The 16,437-nt window shown below is 40.9% G+C and overlaps 1 protein-coding gene across 3 annotated transcripts in view; it reads right to left on the bottom strand.

Moving 5' to 3' along the window:
* Nucleotides 1-16,437, bottom strand: part of ASAH2 (N-acylsphingosine amidohydrolase 2) — a 122,494-nt gene that overhangs the window by 32,226 nt on the left and 73,831 nt on the right. For all 3 annotated transcript variants that reach the window (XM_056120628.1, XM_056120630.1, XM_056120629.1), the window contains 4 exons: nt 11,044-11,130; nt 10,525-10,629; nt 10,350-10,431; nt 679-794 (listed from right to left, as the gene is read on the bottom strand). In XM_056120628.1, the coding sequence (XP_055976603.1) occupies nt 679-794; nt 10,350-10,431; nt 10,525-10,629; nt 11,044-11,130 (390 nt within the window). The remainder of the gene's footprint in view (nt 1-678; nt 795-10,349; nt 10,432-10,524; nt 10,630-11,043; nt 11,131-16,437) is intronic.

Genomic DNA, 16,437 nt, shown 5'->3' with positions numbered 1-16,437 from the left:
ATTTTATTTGAATGTTTGAGAAAATTTATCTTCAAATTTTCCTGTCAACAAATGACTTTATGAACATTGACATGACCCTTTGACATTTAGTATGTGAAAATACATGTTCCAAAGAAGTGTCTTAAGAAAACTGATTTAGTTAATAACTGTTAAAACTGAGACATGAATACATTTCAGGAATGCTTTTCTCTGGGGAATTCTATGTGAATACCCATCTAGGAATAAACAAAATGAATCTAAATAAGAAAAATTCTATCTTTTTCCACTTTTATAATGTTTCATTATTTATCAGAGTGCAAAAGTTCTAAATCAGTTTATATAATAGTCATATCACTTATTCCCTGGCTAGGCTTATAGTATTTATATTTTTAACATCAAAACTTTGATGTCTGGGTTCTGAGCAATAACACAGCAAGTAGGGAGTTGACCTGGGTTCAATCCCCTGAATGCCCTCTGATCCCCTGAACCAGCCAGAAGTGGTCCCTGAGAACCAGGAATAAGCCCTCAGCACAATTGGGTATGGCCCCAAAACAAAAACAAACACAAAAAGAGAAAACTCAGCAGTTTGATTTAGAATATCTAAGTAAAAGACCTATTTGAACAGAGATCTACAATTATATATTATTCACAATTTCAAAAACACAGTAATATTTTCATCATAAAATCTAAATGCATTACCTCTCCAGTATGAAGAAGGATTGGTTTTGGTTTATGGCATTCTGTGATTTCTACCGATGGTTTGCCCAGTATTTGATCTCGAATAGTGTCCCAAAACGGAATCCCTTCCAGTGTCCCTATTTAGAATATTTTAATTATTATGACACGAATGTTCTGAAAGTCACCTTTAAAAAAATATTTTACAAAAAATACTCTTAGGAGCTTCAACATTTGTTTGAAGTCGTTCAATGATTCCAAGCATTTTACATAATAGGAGAAGCAAATTTTGTTTTCCATGAACAAATAAAATAATAAAATAAAAATAATAAGAACAATATGACATGTATAGTTAACAGTAGAACTAACTATATCAATTTCTTCCTGGTTGAAGAAATTAGAAGTTAATTGACTTGAGTCTATGGCTTAATTTTCTACACCCACACATATTCATGCACAGATGTCTGCATACATAACTCACACATACATACACACTCACACATGCATCTAGGAACAAGAAAGAACAATAGCCATGTTTAAAATTCACAAAGTTCCTAGCTACAAACACATATGCATTTGGAACCTCTCCTTCATTAGGAAAACAAATAATGATTGCAAATATACATACATTGAATAATAGAGCACCAAAATACAAAAACCAAAACTGACAAATAGAAGAGAGAGATAGAAAACCAATAGTAGCTGGAACTCATTATTGATGCTAATATTACCCTAACAAAAAAGGCAAAGTGGTCACAAGAAAGAAGATTACAAATCAGCATCTCTTGTATAGATACAAAGATCTGAAATAAAATTCCAGCAAACTAATGCAAAGGATATGTATGAAGTAGCAGAGCACTGCCTTGCATGTGCAAGGCCAATGTTTCAATCCCTGCCACAAGATAGCCTCTGAGCACCACTTGAAGTGACCTTGGCCCCAAGTACCACAGGTATGGTTTCCATGGCAAAAACCAAAACCAAAATACCAACAAAGAGACTCCAGAAATAAATAAAAGGACTATATGTTATAAAGAACTAAATACAAAATAGGTTTAAGATAAAAACTTAATTCAACCAATCACATCAGTAGAATTTAAAAGTCAATAGATGAAGAAAAAGCATTCAGAAAAAAATTTGATGTCACTTCACTTTATGATAATTCAAATTAGGAATAAAAATAGACACCTTCCCAATAAAGGGAAACTATGAAAAAATAATATTTAATGTCATAATAATGAGATATTAATGTTTTCCCTGTACTTCTGGGAATAATGCAATTATTTGTACTTTTGCCACTTCTATTTTACCATATAGGTGAGACTGTACCCAGGTAATTAGGAAAGAAATAGAAGCAAGCATTGCAATAAAGAAATAAAATTTGGGGGCTGGAGCGATAGCGCAGTGGGTAGGGCATTTGCCTTGCACGCAGTTGACCGGGGTTCGATTCTCAGCATCCCATATGGTCCCCTGAGCACCCACCGCCAGGAGTAATTCCTGAGTGCAGAGCCAGGAGTAACTCCTGTGCATCACCAGGTGTGACCCCCCCTCCAAAAAAAATAAATAAAATTTGTTCTACTTTCTAGATTATATAAAACCCCAAGTAAACCACCAAAAAATATTAAAATGAACAAGTTCTACAAAATCGGTATATAGTTCTAATCCCATTTCTGGACGCCTGCAACAAATAATCTCAAATTTTAAGTAAGAAGAATTTCATTTACAGGGCCAGATCTATAGTACAACATGTAGGGCATTTGCCTTGCACACGGCTGAACTGGGATCAATACCCTGCATCCCAAATGGTTTCCCAAACACCACCAGGAGTGATTCCTAAGTGTAGAGCCGGGAGTAATCCCTGAGCACAGTCAGATATATCCTCAAAAGATTTCTTTTAAAAAAGAACTCCACTTACAAAACAATCATAAAGAGTAACATTCTTTGGGGTTTAAGAGTAGCCCAGTGCCAAAAAGCCTTGGAGGCTGGAGATCATTAGTTGCAATCCTGGTGCGGTGCACATTCTCACCTGCAGTCCCAATGGATCTGCTGTCTAGAACCCCATTCACAACTCCACTCTCAATCTCCATTGCATGAACACTGCAGCTAAACTGTGTTAACTGCAGCCAGGACTATAACCCTGACTGAGCACATGTGAGCAGCACAGTAACCCCCCAGCAGGCCCCATGCCCAGAATGGGCACAGGTACCAGAGTTAAGATAAGTACAACCCCAGAGAGCATGGAATACAAGCATCACAATTAAACTGTGTGACCCAGTGAGCACCACAACTAAGGGTGCAAGCACCACAATCAAGAGTGTGCAACCCCTGGTCACCAACACAAGAGAAATAAAGGTGGGGGAATATAGTACTTGAATAATTTAGCAAAAGTACAACACTTACACTCTGAAAACTACAAAACACTGTTGAAAGGAATTCAAGATCTAAATAAAGAGGCTTCCATATCATGGATCAGAAAATTCAAAATGGTTAAGTTTGCAATGTTCCCCAATTGTAGAAATTTAAAAGATGATTCTAAAATTTGAATTGCAGTGGACTCAGAATCACTAAAAACAATCTTGAAGAAGAATTTTAATAAGGCTTACATTCTAATTTCAAAATTTCCTAAGAAGAAACAGTAATCCAGAAAGGCTGATACACAAAAATAGATGTAAAGGGGCCAAAGCAGTAGCTCGTAGGTCTTGCCTTGTACTCGACCAACTTGAGTACAGTCCCCAGCATCTATATGGTCTCCTGTGCCCCACCAGGAGGGATTATTGAGTGCAAAGCCAAGAGTAGTCCCTGAGCAAGACCAGGGGTAGCCCCCAAACACAAAACAAAAAAAAGTATAGATCTACAGAACAGATTTGAAGACCGAGAAATTAAGTCCTGTGTCTATGGGCAACTGCTTTTCAGTGTATGCCAAAACTGTTAATCAGTTGTGGGTGGAGGGGTGTGGTGATCTTTCAACATAGCACTGAGAAAACTAGATAGCAATAAAGAACAAAGTTAGACCCCTCACATCTTATGTGACAGCACTGCACTGTAGCACTGTCCTCCTGTTGTTCCTCGATTTGCTTGAGTGAGCACCAGTAACGTCTCACAACAAATTGTAAGACCTGTTGTTACTGTTTTTGGCATATTAAATATGTCATGAGGAGCTTGCCAGGCTTTGCCGTGTGGGCGAGATACTCTTGGTAGCTTGCCGGGGTCTCCAAGAGGGGTGCAGGAATCGAACCCGGGTCAGCCATGTCAGCCGCATGCAAGGCCTTACTCACTGTGCTATCACTCCTCCAGTGAAAGTTAATTTAAAAAAAAAAAATCAAAGACCTGAAAGAGACAGCTAAAACTATAAAACTCTTAAAATAAAATAGGATTAATCTTTACATAAGATTTAGTAGTACTTCAATTTAGTAAGAAGTTCAAGAGCATTAGGAACAAAAGAAAAATAATAATTTGTATCTGATCTAAATAAAAACCTCAGTTCTTAAAAGGATACAATTAAGAAAGTAAAAACACAAACAGTAGGAGAAAATGTGGGCAAATAACATGTCTGATAAATAACTTGCATAGAGAATATGTAAAGAATGCTTACAGTTAAATAATAAAAATACAAACAGATCAATTTTAAAATGAAATAACTAGTCACTGTCCTCCGTTGTTCATCGATTTGCTCGAGCGGGCCCAGTAACGTCTCCACTGGAGACTTTGTTGTTACTGTATTTGGCATATTGAATACATCACTGGGAGCTTGCCAGGCTCTGCCCTGCGGGCGAGATACTCTCGGTAGCTTGCCGGGCTCACCGAGAGGGGCGGAGGAATCGAACTCGGGTCGGCCATGTTGGCTGCGTGCAAGGCAAACACCCTACCACTGTGCTATCACTCTAGATATTTCTCCAAGATACAAAAAATTGCCAGTACACACAAGAAAAAATGATCAAGGCCATAAACTATGAGAAAAATGCAAATAGAAATAATAATGAGATACTATTCCATCGTCTAATCCCTCCACGGTGGCTAAACTCACAAAGTCAGAAAATAACAAGCACTGGTGAGGATGTGGAGAAACCAGAACTGTCAAGCTGCTAGCTAGCTAGCAACTATTCCAGAAATAGTCTGGCAGGTCTTCAAATGATTAAACAGAATTACCATGTGTTCCAGTGATTATACTTTTAAATATATATATATATATTCAGGGAAAGGAATGAAATTATATTCCCTCTTAAAATACGTGCCAAATAAACATACATACCAGAATATAGATAATAAGTGGAGTAAAACAAATGACCATCGACTGAGTAGTACATAAACATAATCTGGTATAACCAAGTCTGGGAACAGAGTTCAAAGGGTTTAGCACCTGGTTTGCATGTTCAAGACCTGAGTTGGATCCCTTGTATTACATGAACCCAGTATTGCCAGGAATGACCCTCAGGTAGGGTCAGGAGCAGTACCCAGAACCACTGGATGTAGTCACCAAAAGAAACTGGTATAGTCATTCTGATAGAACATGGTTTAATTATAAAATGGAATGAAGCACTATTAATCTATGACAGACTATACCACACGAATATGCTAACAAACCATAGAAATGTCTACTTATATTTATAACATTATACCAAAGTTGACAAAGTATTACCAAGGAGAGTATTACTAGAATATATCAAAACACAACTTATTCATTGTTAATTAAAGGTTTGAAGATACGAATAGAAAACAAGAAAGAAACAGGTAAAATGGTGCCTGTCAGCTATACTGTTTTGTTTCTACACTCTCTCTAGAGTGCACAGTATTAAAATGAAAAGATGATATAGTATAAAATCTACAGTCATAATTTGTGAAAATAAATACAAGAATACCTAGGACTATATATTTTAGATGCAAAGGTCTCTATTCTCAGGATTTGGGACTTCTAGAGGAATTGAGGAAAGAGGCTCTAATAAACAGATGGAAGAGACAGCGCATATTGCCAAAGCTGCAACTACACCTATTCTTTGCAGTTCTGCGACTCCATCTCAGCAACAGCCCAATTTAAAATGATCTCTCCCAGCATGTGACCATATAAGGGAGATGTGTTACAAGTCACATCTTGATGAATAACATTTCAGGCAACAACAGCCTCTTATATGATGGTATTTCAACAGATTATATCAAGAAGACATGTATCAGGCTATGCCATTTAGATTTGTGTAATTAAACCTCCCCCCCCCCACACTACTTCCACGACCCAGCCGTCCCCACACTCCAGGACGCTTTCCGGACCCACGTGGCAGCTCTGGCCGAGACCCACGCACGACCAAAGACCCACAGAACAAGATAAGCGGAACTCTCTGAGACCTTGGACTCCAGGCTCGGCGGACCCAGGGACAGAGCTTCTCTGCTTGCTCCCACCACCACAGGTGACAAAGGGATTCTAATCAGGAGCCCCACCCTACCCTGCCCTGTCTGCTTCCATCAACCACCCAGGGATCGAATTGCGCACAGGAGACCCACCCTACCCAGATAAATACCCCACTGGCAGACTTCCACTCTCGACAGTACTTCCACTACCCACCCGTTGCCACATTCCAGGATGCTTTCTGGACCCGTGCGGCCGCTTGCGGCCGCGCGAAACATCATAAGACACTAAATACCCATATTCCGGAATTGTCGTACCATATTTGATAGGGTTCAAATATGGTAACACCTACAAGGGGGATTAGAGGTCACCCCAAAAGCCTCTATCCCTCTCGGAAAGACTGGCAAGCTACCGAGAGTATTCTGCCCGCACAGAAGAGCCTGGCAAGCTATCCGCTGTGTATTCGATATGCCAAAACCAGTAACTACAACTGGTCTCATTCACCTGACCCTGAAGGCTTCACCGACATGGCAGCACTGAGAAGGATGAGAAAGGAGAGGCCGACAAAATCTCAAGGCCGACCTAGGCTGCCACAACGAAGGAAGACAAAAATGATCGTCTGTACTTTCAATGCACATACGCTAGCATCAGATGCATCCATCGAGGACCTGATGGTACAAGCGCGAATGATCAAGTACGACATCATTGGTCTGACCGAGACAAAAAGGCACGAATCTCACCATGCAGTTTTCGACACTGGAGAAGAATTGTTCCTTGGAACATGCGATAAAAGAGGTGTTGGAGGCGTCGGTGTCCTTGTCAACACAAACTTGGCCAAGAGCATTGATTCATTCGAATGCCTAACAACCCGAATCGGACGTTTACATTTGAATAGATGTGGCTCACTGCCTGCAGTTTCTATCTTTGTTGTCTACGCACCAACATCTCATTATGATGAAAGAGAAATCGAGAAGTTCTACATGGAGCTAGAGAAGTTCTATAAAGAAGACCACACCTTCTACAAGATCATTGTGGGTGATTTTAATGCCAAGATAGGACCGAGAAGATCAGCTGAAGAACTTCACATCGGGACCCATGGCCTAGAATGGAACGAACAGGGTGAGAGACTGTCTGAGTTCATCATGTCGACCAAGACCATTCATGGTAACTCACAGTTCCAGAAGGCAGAATCTAAACGATGGACATGGGAGTCTCCCGATGGACAATTCCACAACGAAATAGACCACATCATATTCAATCGACGGGTTTGCCTGACTGATGTCGCTGTTGTCCCAAAATTTTGAACGGGATCGGACCACCGCCTCCTTCGTGCAAAATTCTACTTCACAGAGCGGGGAGAAAGGGCTGCAAAGCTCAAAAAGAGAACTCCCAGAATGACCACCAACTGGGAACTCTTTGGTACTATTGAGGCAACATGGGAAGATGCCATTGTTGACAACATTGACAAGGAATACGATCGACTGGTTCAGCACCTCCATGAATGTGCGAGGAACGCCAAGAGAGAGATAGCCACAAAAAATCGCCTATCTTCGAAAACTCTTGAGCTAATTCGCCAGCGTGGTTTGGCGCATGCCTTAGGCAACTGCAAGCTAATGTCCGAGCTCGCAAAGCAGTGCAGAGATGCGATCAAGGAAGACCTCAAAGAGAGAAGAGCAGAAGTACTGGTAGATGCGGCAGAAGCTGGGAAAAGTATTCGTAACGCCCGCCTGTCCTTCGCCAACTACAAGACCAAGATGACTGCCCTCCGACGTCCTGATGGATCCATCACATCCTCCAGAACGGCAATGGAGAAGATTATCCATGACTCTACTCAAATCTCTTCGATAGCCATGTCCACTTGCCAACATACCAAATTCCACAGGATGGATATGTCGTTCCCAATGTTCTCCCTTCTGAAATCTGACACGCCATTTCGTCGGTAAAGAAACAAACAGCACCTAGCCCAGACAAGGTCAGACCTGAACACCTGAAGAACCTGCCGTCAGTACGCATCAATACACTGGCTCGGCTCTTCACATGCTACCTGTATGAATGCAAGGTTCCGTCCCAATGGAAAACCAGCAGGACCGTACTACTGTTCAAGAAGGGAGACATCCATGACATTGGCAACTATCGCCCGATCTGCCTATTGTCTGTCATCTACAAGCTGTTCACTCGAGTCATCCTAAATAGGATTGGCAGAACACTAGATGAAGGACAACCATGCGAGCAAGCAGGGTTCCGCAAAGGATTCAGCACCATCGACCATATCCACACAATAACCAAGCTCATTGAGGTTTCTCGGGAGTTCAAGATGCCGCTCTGTTTAACGTTCATTGATTTAAAGAAGGCCTTTGATTCTGTTGAGACGGAAGCGGTCATTGAAGCCCTAGCCAATCAGGGCATTCAAGCCCAATACATCAGGATCCTCCGTGAGCTGTATTGCGGATTCACTACCAGGATCTCACCATTCTACAAAGAAGTGATCGTTGATGTCAAGAGAGGGGTACGGCAGGGTGATACCATTTCACTGAAACTCTTCAGTGCCACCCTCGAGAACATCATGCGATGACTGGAATGGGAAGGAATGGGAGTGAAGATAGATGGTCGGCAACTACACCACCTCCGCTTTGCTGATGACATTGTTTTAATAACACCAAACATTAGCCAAGTGGCACAAATGCTGGCCGACTTTGACCGTGAGTGTGGAAAAGTAGGACTACAGCTGAATCTTATGAAGACAATGTTTATGAGAAACAGCCTCGTTCCTGATTCCCCATTCGCTCTCAATGGAACGACCATCTCTGAATGCAACAGCTATGTGTACCTAGGTCGAGAGGTCAACATGACAAATGACCTGGCACCCGAGCTGCGCAGGAGGAAGAGAGCGGCTTGGAACGCCTTCAAGAACGTCGAAGAAATAGCTAAGAGGACGAAGAACCTCCGGCTCCGGGCACATCTCTTTGATTCCATTGTTCTTCATGCATTAATATATGCCTCGGAGACCTGGGGCCTATGCAAACAAGATGAGAACGCTATTCAGGTCTCCCAAAGAAGAATAGAAAGAGCTATGCTTGGGATATCACGTTTCACTCAAATGAGAGAAAGAATCTGGAGTTCTGACATCCGTCGACGGTCAAGAATCAGGGACACTGTCTCATTTGCCAAGGTGTCGAAAATCAGATGGGCTGGTCACGTAATGAGATTTAAAGACGACCGCTGGACTAGAGCTGTTACCAACTGGATTCCGTGGGATGTCAAAAGACCGCGTGGCCGCCCACCTTCCAGATGGTCAGACTTCTTCATCAAGATCATGAACGATCGGTTTGAGGCCCTTCATGTTCCCGGAGCGAACAGATGCCATTGGGCTACACTAGCACACGACAGGGACAAATGGAGACGTTACTGGCACCCGCTCGAGCAAATCGACGACTAAGGGAAGTTAAGTGATTAAGTGAGACTCACACAAAGAAGAAATAACTTAATGGCACATTTTTCAGAATGTATTTCCCATTATAAAATGATACAAGTCTCTATACACAATAGAAAAGAACTAAAATTATAAAGTAGCATTATATGGCTATTTATGTAGCAATATGAGTACTATCCAACTATACTACGGTATGCATGCATTATTAAGTATATGTTACTTATGTAGCAATAAAAATAGTAACATATTCTTTATATAGTTATTATTTTATAGTAATCATTTATATTGCTATATGTGTAACTACTTATTTTACTATCTGTATAGTAGCCTACTTATATCTATAATATCTTACATGTAGAGTAACATAAGACCCTGAGGGAATTCTGCCTAGTGAAGTAAGTCAGAGAGAAAGACAAACACCGTATGGTTTCATTCAAGTGTAGAAATAGAGAAAGAACACAAATAAACAAAATTAAAACTCTTATAGACTATAAAAACAAAATATTGCCAGAGGAGGATGGGATGTGGGTAATTAAGTTTTTCTTAATTGTGGGTGCCAGAGAGATAGTACAGTGGGTAGAGAACTTGCCTTGCTTGTGACTGACCTGAGTTTAATCCTGGGCACCCCATGGGGTCCCCTGAGCCTCACAAGGAATGATCCCTGAACACAGGGCCAGGAGTAAGTCTTGATTCTAGCTGGTCGTGCCCACACCCCCCACCAAAAAAGTGAGGCCAGTTGTAATTTAGAGGACAAAAGATTGACTTTTCGTGACAAACACAATGTAGCATAGACGGACATTAATTTATAAAATAGCAAATATGTTGGCTATTTACTATTTTAAACATGTTAAGGCTAACATTAAACTTTATTAAAGAATAAAAATCTTAGGCTTTCAAACCTGGACCCACTCATTTCAACAAACTTCACCTCACCCTGTGAAATATTAAGGCCTCCAACTCCGTCGATTGTGCCAGCTGCAAAACTGTAGCCCAATGCTGGTTTACATGTTTTTACCTAAGGGAAACAGTAGTTAAATTTCAAGTAAGTCATGAGCTCAGTCTAGGGTGGCAGCCTGTGATCTCTAACCAGTGACTGAGGAGCTCTTACACTGTATGAGCTGTTGAGCCAGACAGTGACATCCGTCATGTTCACCCACTGATGGGCTGAAGCCAGGGATCCAGTCACCTCCTGGGTGGCAGAGGCAGACAGTTCCTAGAAAACACACACAGGATTATGGCTGTAAGCAAATGAATGCTAACACAGATGAATATCCAATTATTACACGTGAATTTCTCTAGCAACCCCAGTTGCTTCACAGAGGTTCAAAAGCCCCGAAGATGGATGGCCTGGGTGTATTCCCCCACAAATATGTCAGTCTTGTAACACAGACTGGCACCAAACGCTTTGATCTGTTTTCTATTTGAAGTAATGTTTTCTTGATAATTTGGTTTTAAGTGTACTTCCTGTGAGGAGTTAGACACAAGAAGCCGCGCTGTGACTTATGGAAGCAGCCTTCTCACTGACATGTTTCCAGCTAGGATCGAGCTTGTCTTCCTTACAATGATTTCCTAATGAAAATGTCAGTGAATTATAAATCAAGGTTCGAGGAGCTGGGTCGTGGCTTACCTTTGCTCTCTGATATAAGATCCGCCCTATGATTTGTGTGCTGTCAAGCATATTCTCCCCAGGTCCCTGGGACATGCACATGTTAGGCTGGGATAAAATGAGACAAAATATGTTCTTAGTGAAATAAGCAACTCTTTAAAGAAATGGAGAATACCAAGTGAATCTAAGCAAAGTGTTTTTTTTTTTTAAAAATTACATTCTAGCAAGCACATAGCAACAAAGAAGAAAACCGGCTGGAGGGCCTCACAGCTCCTGGAGAATGCTCCAGGTCCCAAATATCACCGGGAGGTCCCAGATGGGGTAGGTGCTGCAATCCGCCTTCTCCAGATGGAACCCCGGTGACCATGAGCCTCTACAAGCATAGCTCTGGCATGCGGGTACGAGGACATTTTTTTCCAAACCTTATATCTTGTATCCAAACATCTCCTTATATACAAAGTGATCAATGGAAAGTAAATCATCCAACGTTTCTCCCTGAAAATCAGGCTTAACTCTTTTGCAAACCACAACACCCAAAAGGAGAGAGAGAACAGAGGGGAATGCCCTGACACAGAGACAGGGTGGGATTGGGGGGGGGGGGCGGGAATAGGGAGTGGGAGGGATACTGGGATCCGTGGTGGTTGGAAATGGGCACTGGTGGAGGGATGGGTATTCGAAATAAATAAATTTTTAAAAACTTTTAAAAAAATAAAGTCGCAAAAAAAAATAACATTCTAGCATCTCTTCTCAGTTCTCTGAATCTAAAGATGAAAACAGCACAACCAATCATGAAAATGAAACACTGACTCTCTTTTGACCATGTATTCCAGCACCTTACTTTTGAAAATAAAGAAATTAAGGCTCAAATTTGTTAAAGGATTTGCCAGAGTTTATACAGATAAGCAACATCTGAGCTGAAACTGCAAACCTTCAACTTTCCATTCTGCAGCTCTTATCTACTTGTATGCTCTTGTCTGTCCCTTTTCCTCGTGATAATGTTAAACTGAAATTTAAATAGAATTTAATTGGACCAATCTCCTGGAAAATATGAAAACTTGTCTCTTTATCTTATAACACTGGAAATTTTGAGAATGATGGCATACTAAAGTATTATAAGTGGAATAAAATTATTTAAGACAATATGAGTAAATATGCCGTTAAGAATTAGGAAACTGAGCTTTGGAGAGATCATGCAGTGGGTAGGTCTCTTGCCTTGCACATAAAGATCTGGGTTTGATTTCCCAGGACCACATATGTTCCCCTGAGCACAGCCAGGAGTGAACCCTGAATGCAGAACCAGGCATAAACCCTGAGCACTGCCAGATGTGCACACACATTGGCTTTGGTTTTTCTTTTATTTTTAGAAAAAAGTACCCACATAAAGCAAAATCATATTGGATTTATTCAACATTCACAATGCTATGCACTAATTATATCACTATAAGGGCAGATGAGCCTACCACCCATCGAAACAAAGACCCAGCAGTCAAAAACCTCCACATTCCAATCGCCATGCTGGTCATGTCCAAATTCATAGGCTCTGGATGAGCTTCATCCAGGAATAAATCTGTTGGAAGACTCAGGTACGTGGGTTTTGCGGGCAAAATCTCCAGGCTCTCACGGAGATGAGGATGGGCTACCTCCTCCCATCTCCTTGTGCTTCTGGAAGCCTGGTAGTCATGCCCAAGAACTGTCTCTGGTGCCTTATAAGCTCATTAACTGGCCATGATCCAGAGACTCATAAATAAATCTCAAAAGAGATTAACAATAGGCAGAAATACCTCTGGACCCCAATTCACCATCCAGTTGAAAATTTAACTCCAGGGGCTAGAGCAACAGCACAGAGGTAGGGCATTTGCCTTGCACGCAGCCAACCTGGTTTCGATTCCCAGCATCTCACATGGTCGCCTGAGTACCGCCAGGAGAAATTCCTGAATGCATGAGCCAGGAGTAACCCCTGTGCATCGCCAGGTGTGACCCAAAAAGCAAAAAAAAAAAAAATTAACTCCAGCTGTATCACCCCATTCATAATTTTAGAATTCTCAGAGCACGTGGCCAGGACATCTTAAACTCTACACCATTGATATACTAGGAGTAGCACACCACATCAGATGGGATGTAAAGTAAGAGGTAACTAATCTCGATTAAGAAAAGATTAACACATAAGTTTTAACCTGAAGCACCATGTTAGTAATCTCCCAAACAAGGGCTAATGACTCTAGGGTAAGATACAACAATCTTCACACGCTTTCTTCTAAGGAAATCTTTTTTGATCATTTATAAATAATTATTCATACCAATCAGTATAAAATGAATTATAGAGGGCCTGCTATTGGGGCAGGTTTGGGTGATGGTTGAGAAAATTGGTGAGAAGTTGCAATAGTGGTAGGATTGGTGTTGGAATATTGAATGTAATAAATTCATCATGAACAACGTAATAAAAATTTAAAATTTTAAGTAAATAAAATAATCTTTAGTTGTGGTTTTAAAAAAGAAAAAGTTTATCTTTGTGCCTAAATAAAAATTAATTATATCACTATAAATATAGGAAGGAATGCAAAAAAGAGGAGGAGGAGAGAGGAGAGAGAGGAGCAGGCAACCTACCAATAGACACTCCATGAAATTCAGATGAAACAGGTGAGTTTCCAAAAAAATGGAAATGGACATACAACCTTACAACATGCTCAATGTCATGACTAAATATAAATTTAAACTTTGAAGGAAGAACCTTTGCGTATTGCATTGGCAAAGATTAAAAGTGATGTTTGTGAGAGTTGGGTGGATCTGTCACTCATGTGCTGTGGGTGGCAATGTGATTGAGAGAACATTGGCATAATATGTAGCAGAATGGTAGACATTCCTTCTCTCTGACAACAAACACACTTTTCAGAATTTTATAGAAAATGAAACTCATATATGTGTAAAATATATATAAAAGCACAGTGACACAGCATATTTATATGAAGGAAAGGAATAAAAAAAGAAAGAGAGAGGATGATAGAAGAGAGAGTAGGAAGAAAATAATTATTAATGGGGGTGGTTAATTTTAAGTATAGATTTAAAACTGAAAATTCTCAAGTCAATTATGTTTTAAAGTGGATCTACTGGATATTTGGAAGCAGGAACTAGAACAGCAAAAGCGTCTGATCCCATATAAATAAAATTGCATGCATATACTTATATTGCAAAAGGCATGAATAACTTGTCCAGAAGGATGTTCATTAAAGTTTCAAGCGAGGGGCCAGAGAGAGAGCACAGAGACTAAAGTGCTTGTCGTGCATGCTGCTGACTGAGGGTCAACTCCTGGTATAACATATAATCCCACAGCACCATCAGAGTGACCGCTGAGCAGAGCACACACTCCAATCCCAAAATCAAACATAAAATAATTGTGAGGGTCATTTAGAATGAGTAGATGCATCTTTGTGCATATTTTATTTTGAAAACTTTTCAATATTGTTTGAATGTTTAACCATCAAGCATTGCTAAAAGATACAGTAGAGCCATTTTCTAAATTAAAAAAAAAATATTTTTAAAGAAACCACAGTAAAGCAGAAAACACTTTTCCTTTCAGAGATGGAGAAATGAAAAGATAGTACATAGATTATGGTACATGACAGCATGTGGTCAACCCTAGTTTAATCCCCAGACCACAGCTGTGGTTTTGGTTGCTCCTATCCCAGCACTATGAGATGACCTGGGCATCCCTAATACCACAGGGGTGGGACAGTACCCCTCCTCCAAGACTTCTTGCGTACCATTTGGAGGCTCCTTCCCCATCTCCCCTGCCTAAAGCAAATGTCTGCTTTTTTTTGGGCTGGGAATGAGGGGTGAATTTTTTGTTTCTTTTTTTTGGGGGGGCCACATCTGATGATACTCAGGGATTATACATGACTGTGCACTTAGTAATCACTCCTGGTGATGCTTGGGGGACATATGGGAAGCCAGGGATTTGAACCCGGGTCAGCAGCATGCAAGATATGCACAATTACTCACTGTATTATTTCTCTCACCTAACTACCTCTTTCTTGAATGAATCCTGATTTGACCCAGAAAGCCATCTGTCCCTTTGTAGTCAAGGATTGCATTCCGAGTCTAGATAACTTAGAAGAGATCATGGCAATGCCAAGTGCCTGGGTCAATCTACATGTATCGTTCTCCAAGAAAGTTTTGGGTTCAGGAATGAGCAAGTAACTTAACTGACCCAGTCAGACTGAAGAAAATACATGTGCCTTGACTGGAGGAGAGGTTTTCTCTCTCCCTACTGTATAAGGCAGGATGGCAGAAGGGAGGGGTGAGAAATTCACTTACTTTCCTCACTGCAAATAAGAAAGAAGACAGGACAAAACACAAGGAAGACAGAGAGAAACATAATTCTGTCATAGAAAGGGGCTGGGGTTTAAAGTAAAATTTCCTGATTATAAAATGCGGGGAGAACTGAATAATCACTCAGTGACCTAAAGAACTTGTGTACAGACATGAGGCAGTACCCCTGGCACATACCAAAGTGATCCCGACAGCCCTACCACTGGGGATCCTGGCAAGGGAAAAATAGAAACGAAAGCAGAAAGCGTAGTCAGTGTAGAAAATAGGGAGAAAATGTACATAAATAGAATAAAAAGAACAAGCTACATAAATTAAAGTTAGAATAAAACCCACCTATAACAGTTTTCAAAACATGAGAATAGGATAGTTTTTAAAAAATGCATTGCTTCAGTTTTGGTGTTTTGTTTTGTTTTGTTTTTTGGACCACACCTCACAGTGCTCAGGGTCATGCAAACAAAAGCAGAAAGTGTGCTCAGTGTAGAAAATAGGGAGAAAGTGTACGTAAATAGAATAAAAAGTACAAGCTACACAAATTAAAGTTAGAATAAGACGCACCTATAACAGTGTCCAAAACATGAGCATATGATAAAGGTAAAGGCCCTCCCGTTGATCGTCGATTTGCTCGAGCGGGCCCAGTAACGTCTCCATTGGAGACTTTGTTGTTACTGTGTCTGGCATATCGAATACTCTCGGTAGCTTGCCGGGCTCTCTGAGAGGGGCGGAGCAATCGAACTCGGGTCGGCCATGTTGGCCGCTTGTAAGGCGAACGCCCTACCGCTGTGCTATAGCTCCAGCATATGATAGTTTTTAAAAATGTAGTGCTTTGGGGCTGGAGCGATAGCACAGTGGGTAGGGTGTTTGCCTTCCACGCAGCTGACCCGAGTTTGATTTCCAGAGTCCCGTATGGTCCCCCCAAGCACTGCCAGGAGTAATTTCTGAGCACAGAGCCAGGAAGAACTCCTGAGTATCGCCGGGTATAACCCAAAAAGCCAAAAAAAAATTTTTTAATAAAAAAATAAAAAATGTAGTGCTTCATTTTTGGTGTTTTGTTTTGTTTTTTGGGCCACACCTGGCAGTGGTCAGGGTCAA

Source organism: Sorex fumeus, unplaced genomic scaffold (assembly GCF_029834395.1).
Source record: "Sorex fumeus unplaced genomic scaffold, SorFum_2.1 ptg000043l, whole genome shotgun sequence".
NCBI lineage: Eukaryota > Metazoa > Chordata > Mammalia > Eulipotyphla > Soricidae > Sorex > Sorex fumeus.
Note: the sequence above shows the minus strand (reverse complement) of the source record. Positions and strands in the feature narration are given on the sequence as shown.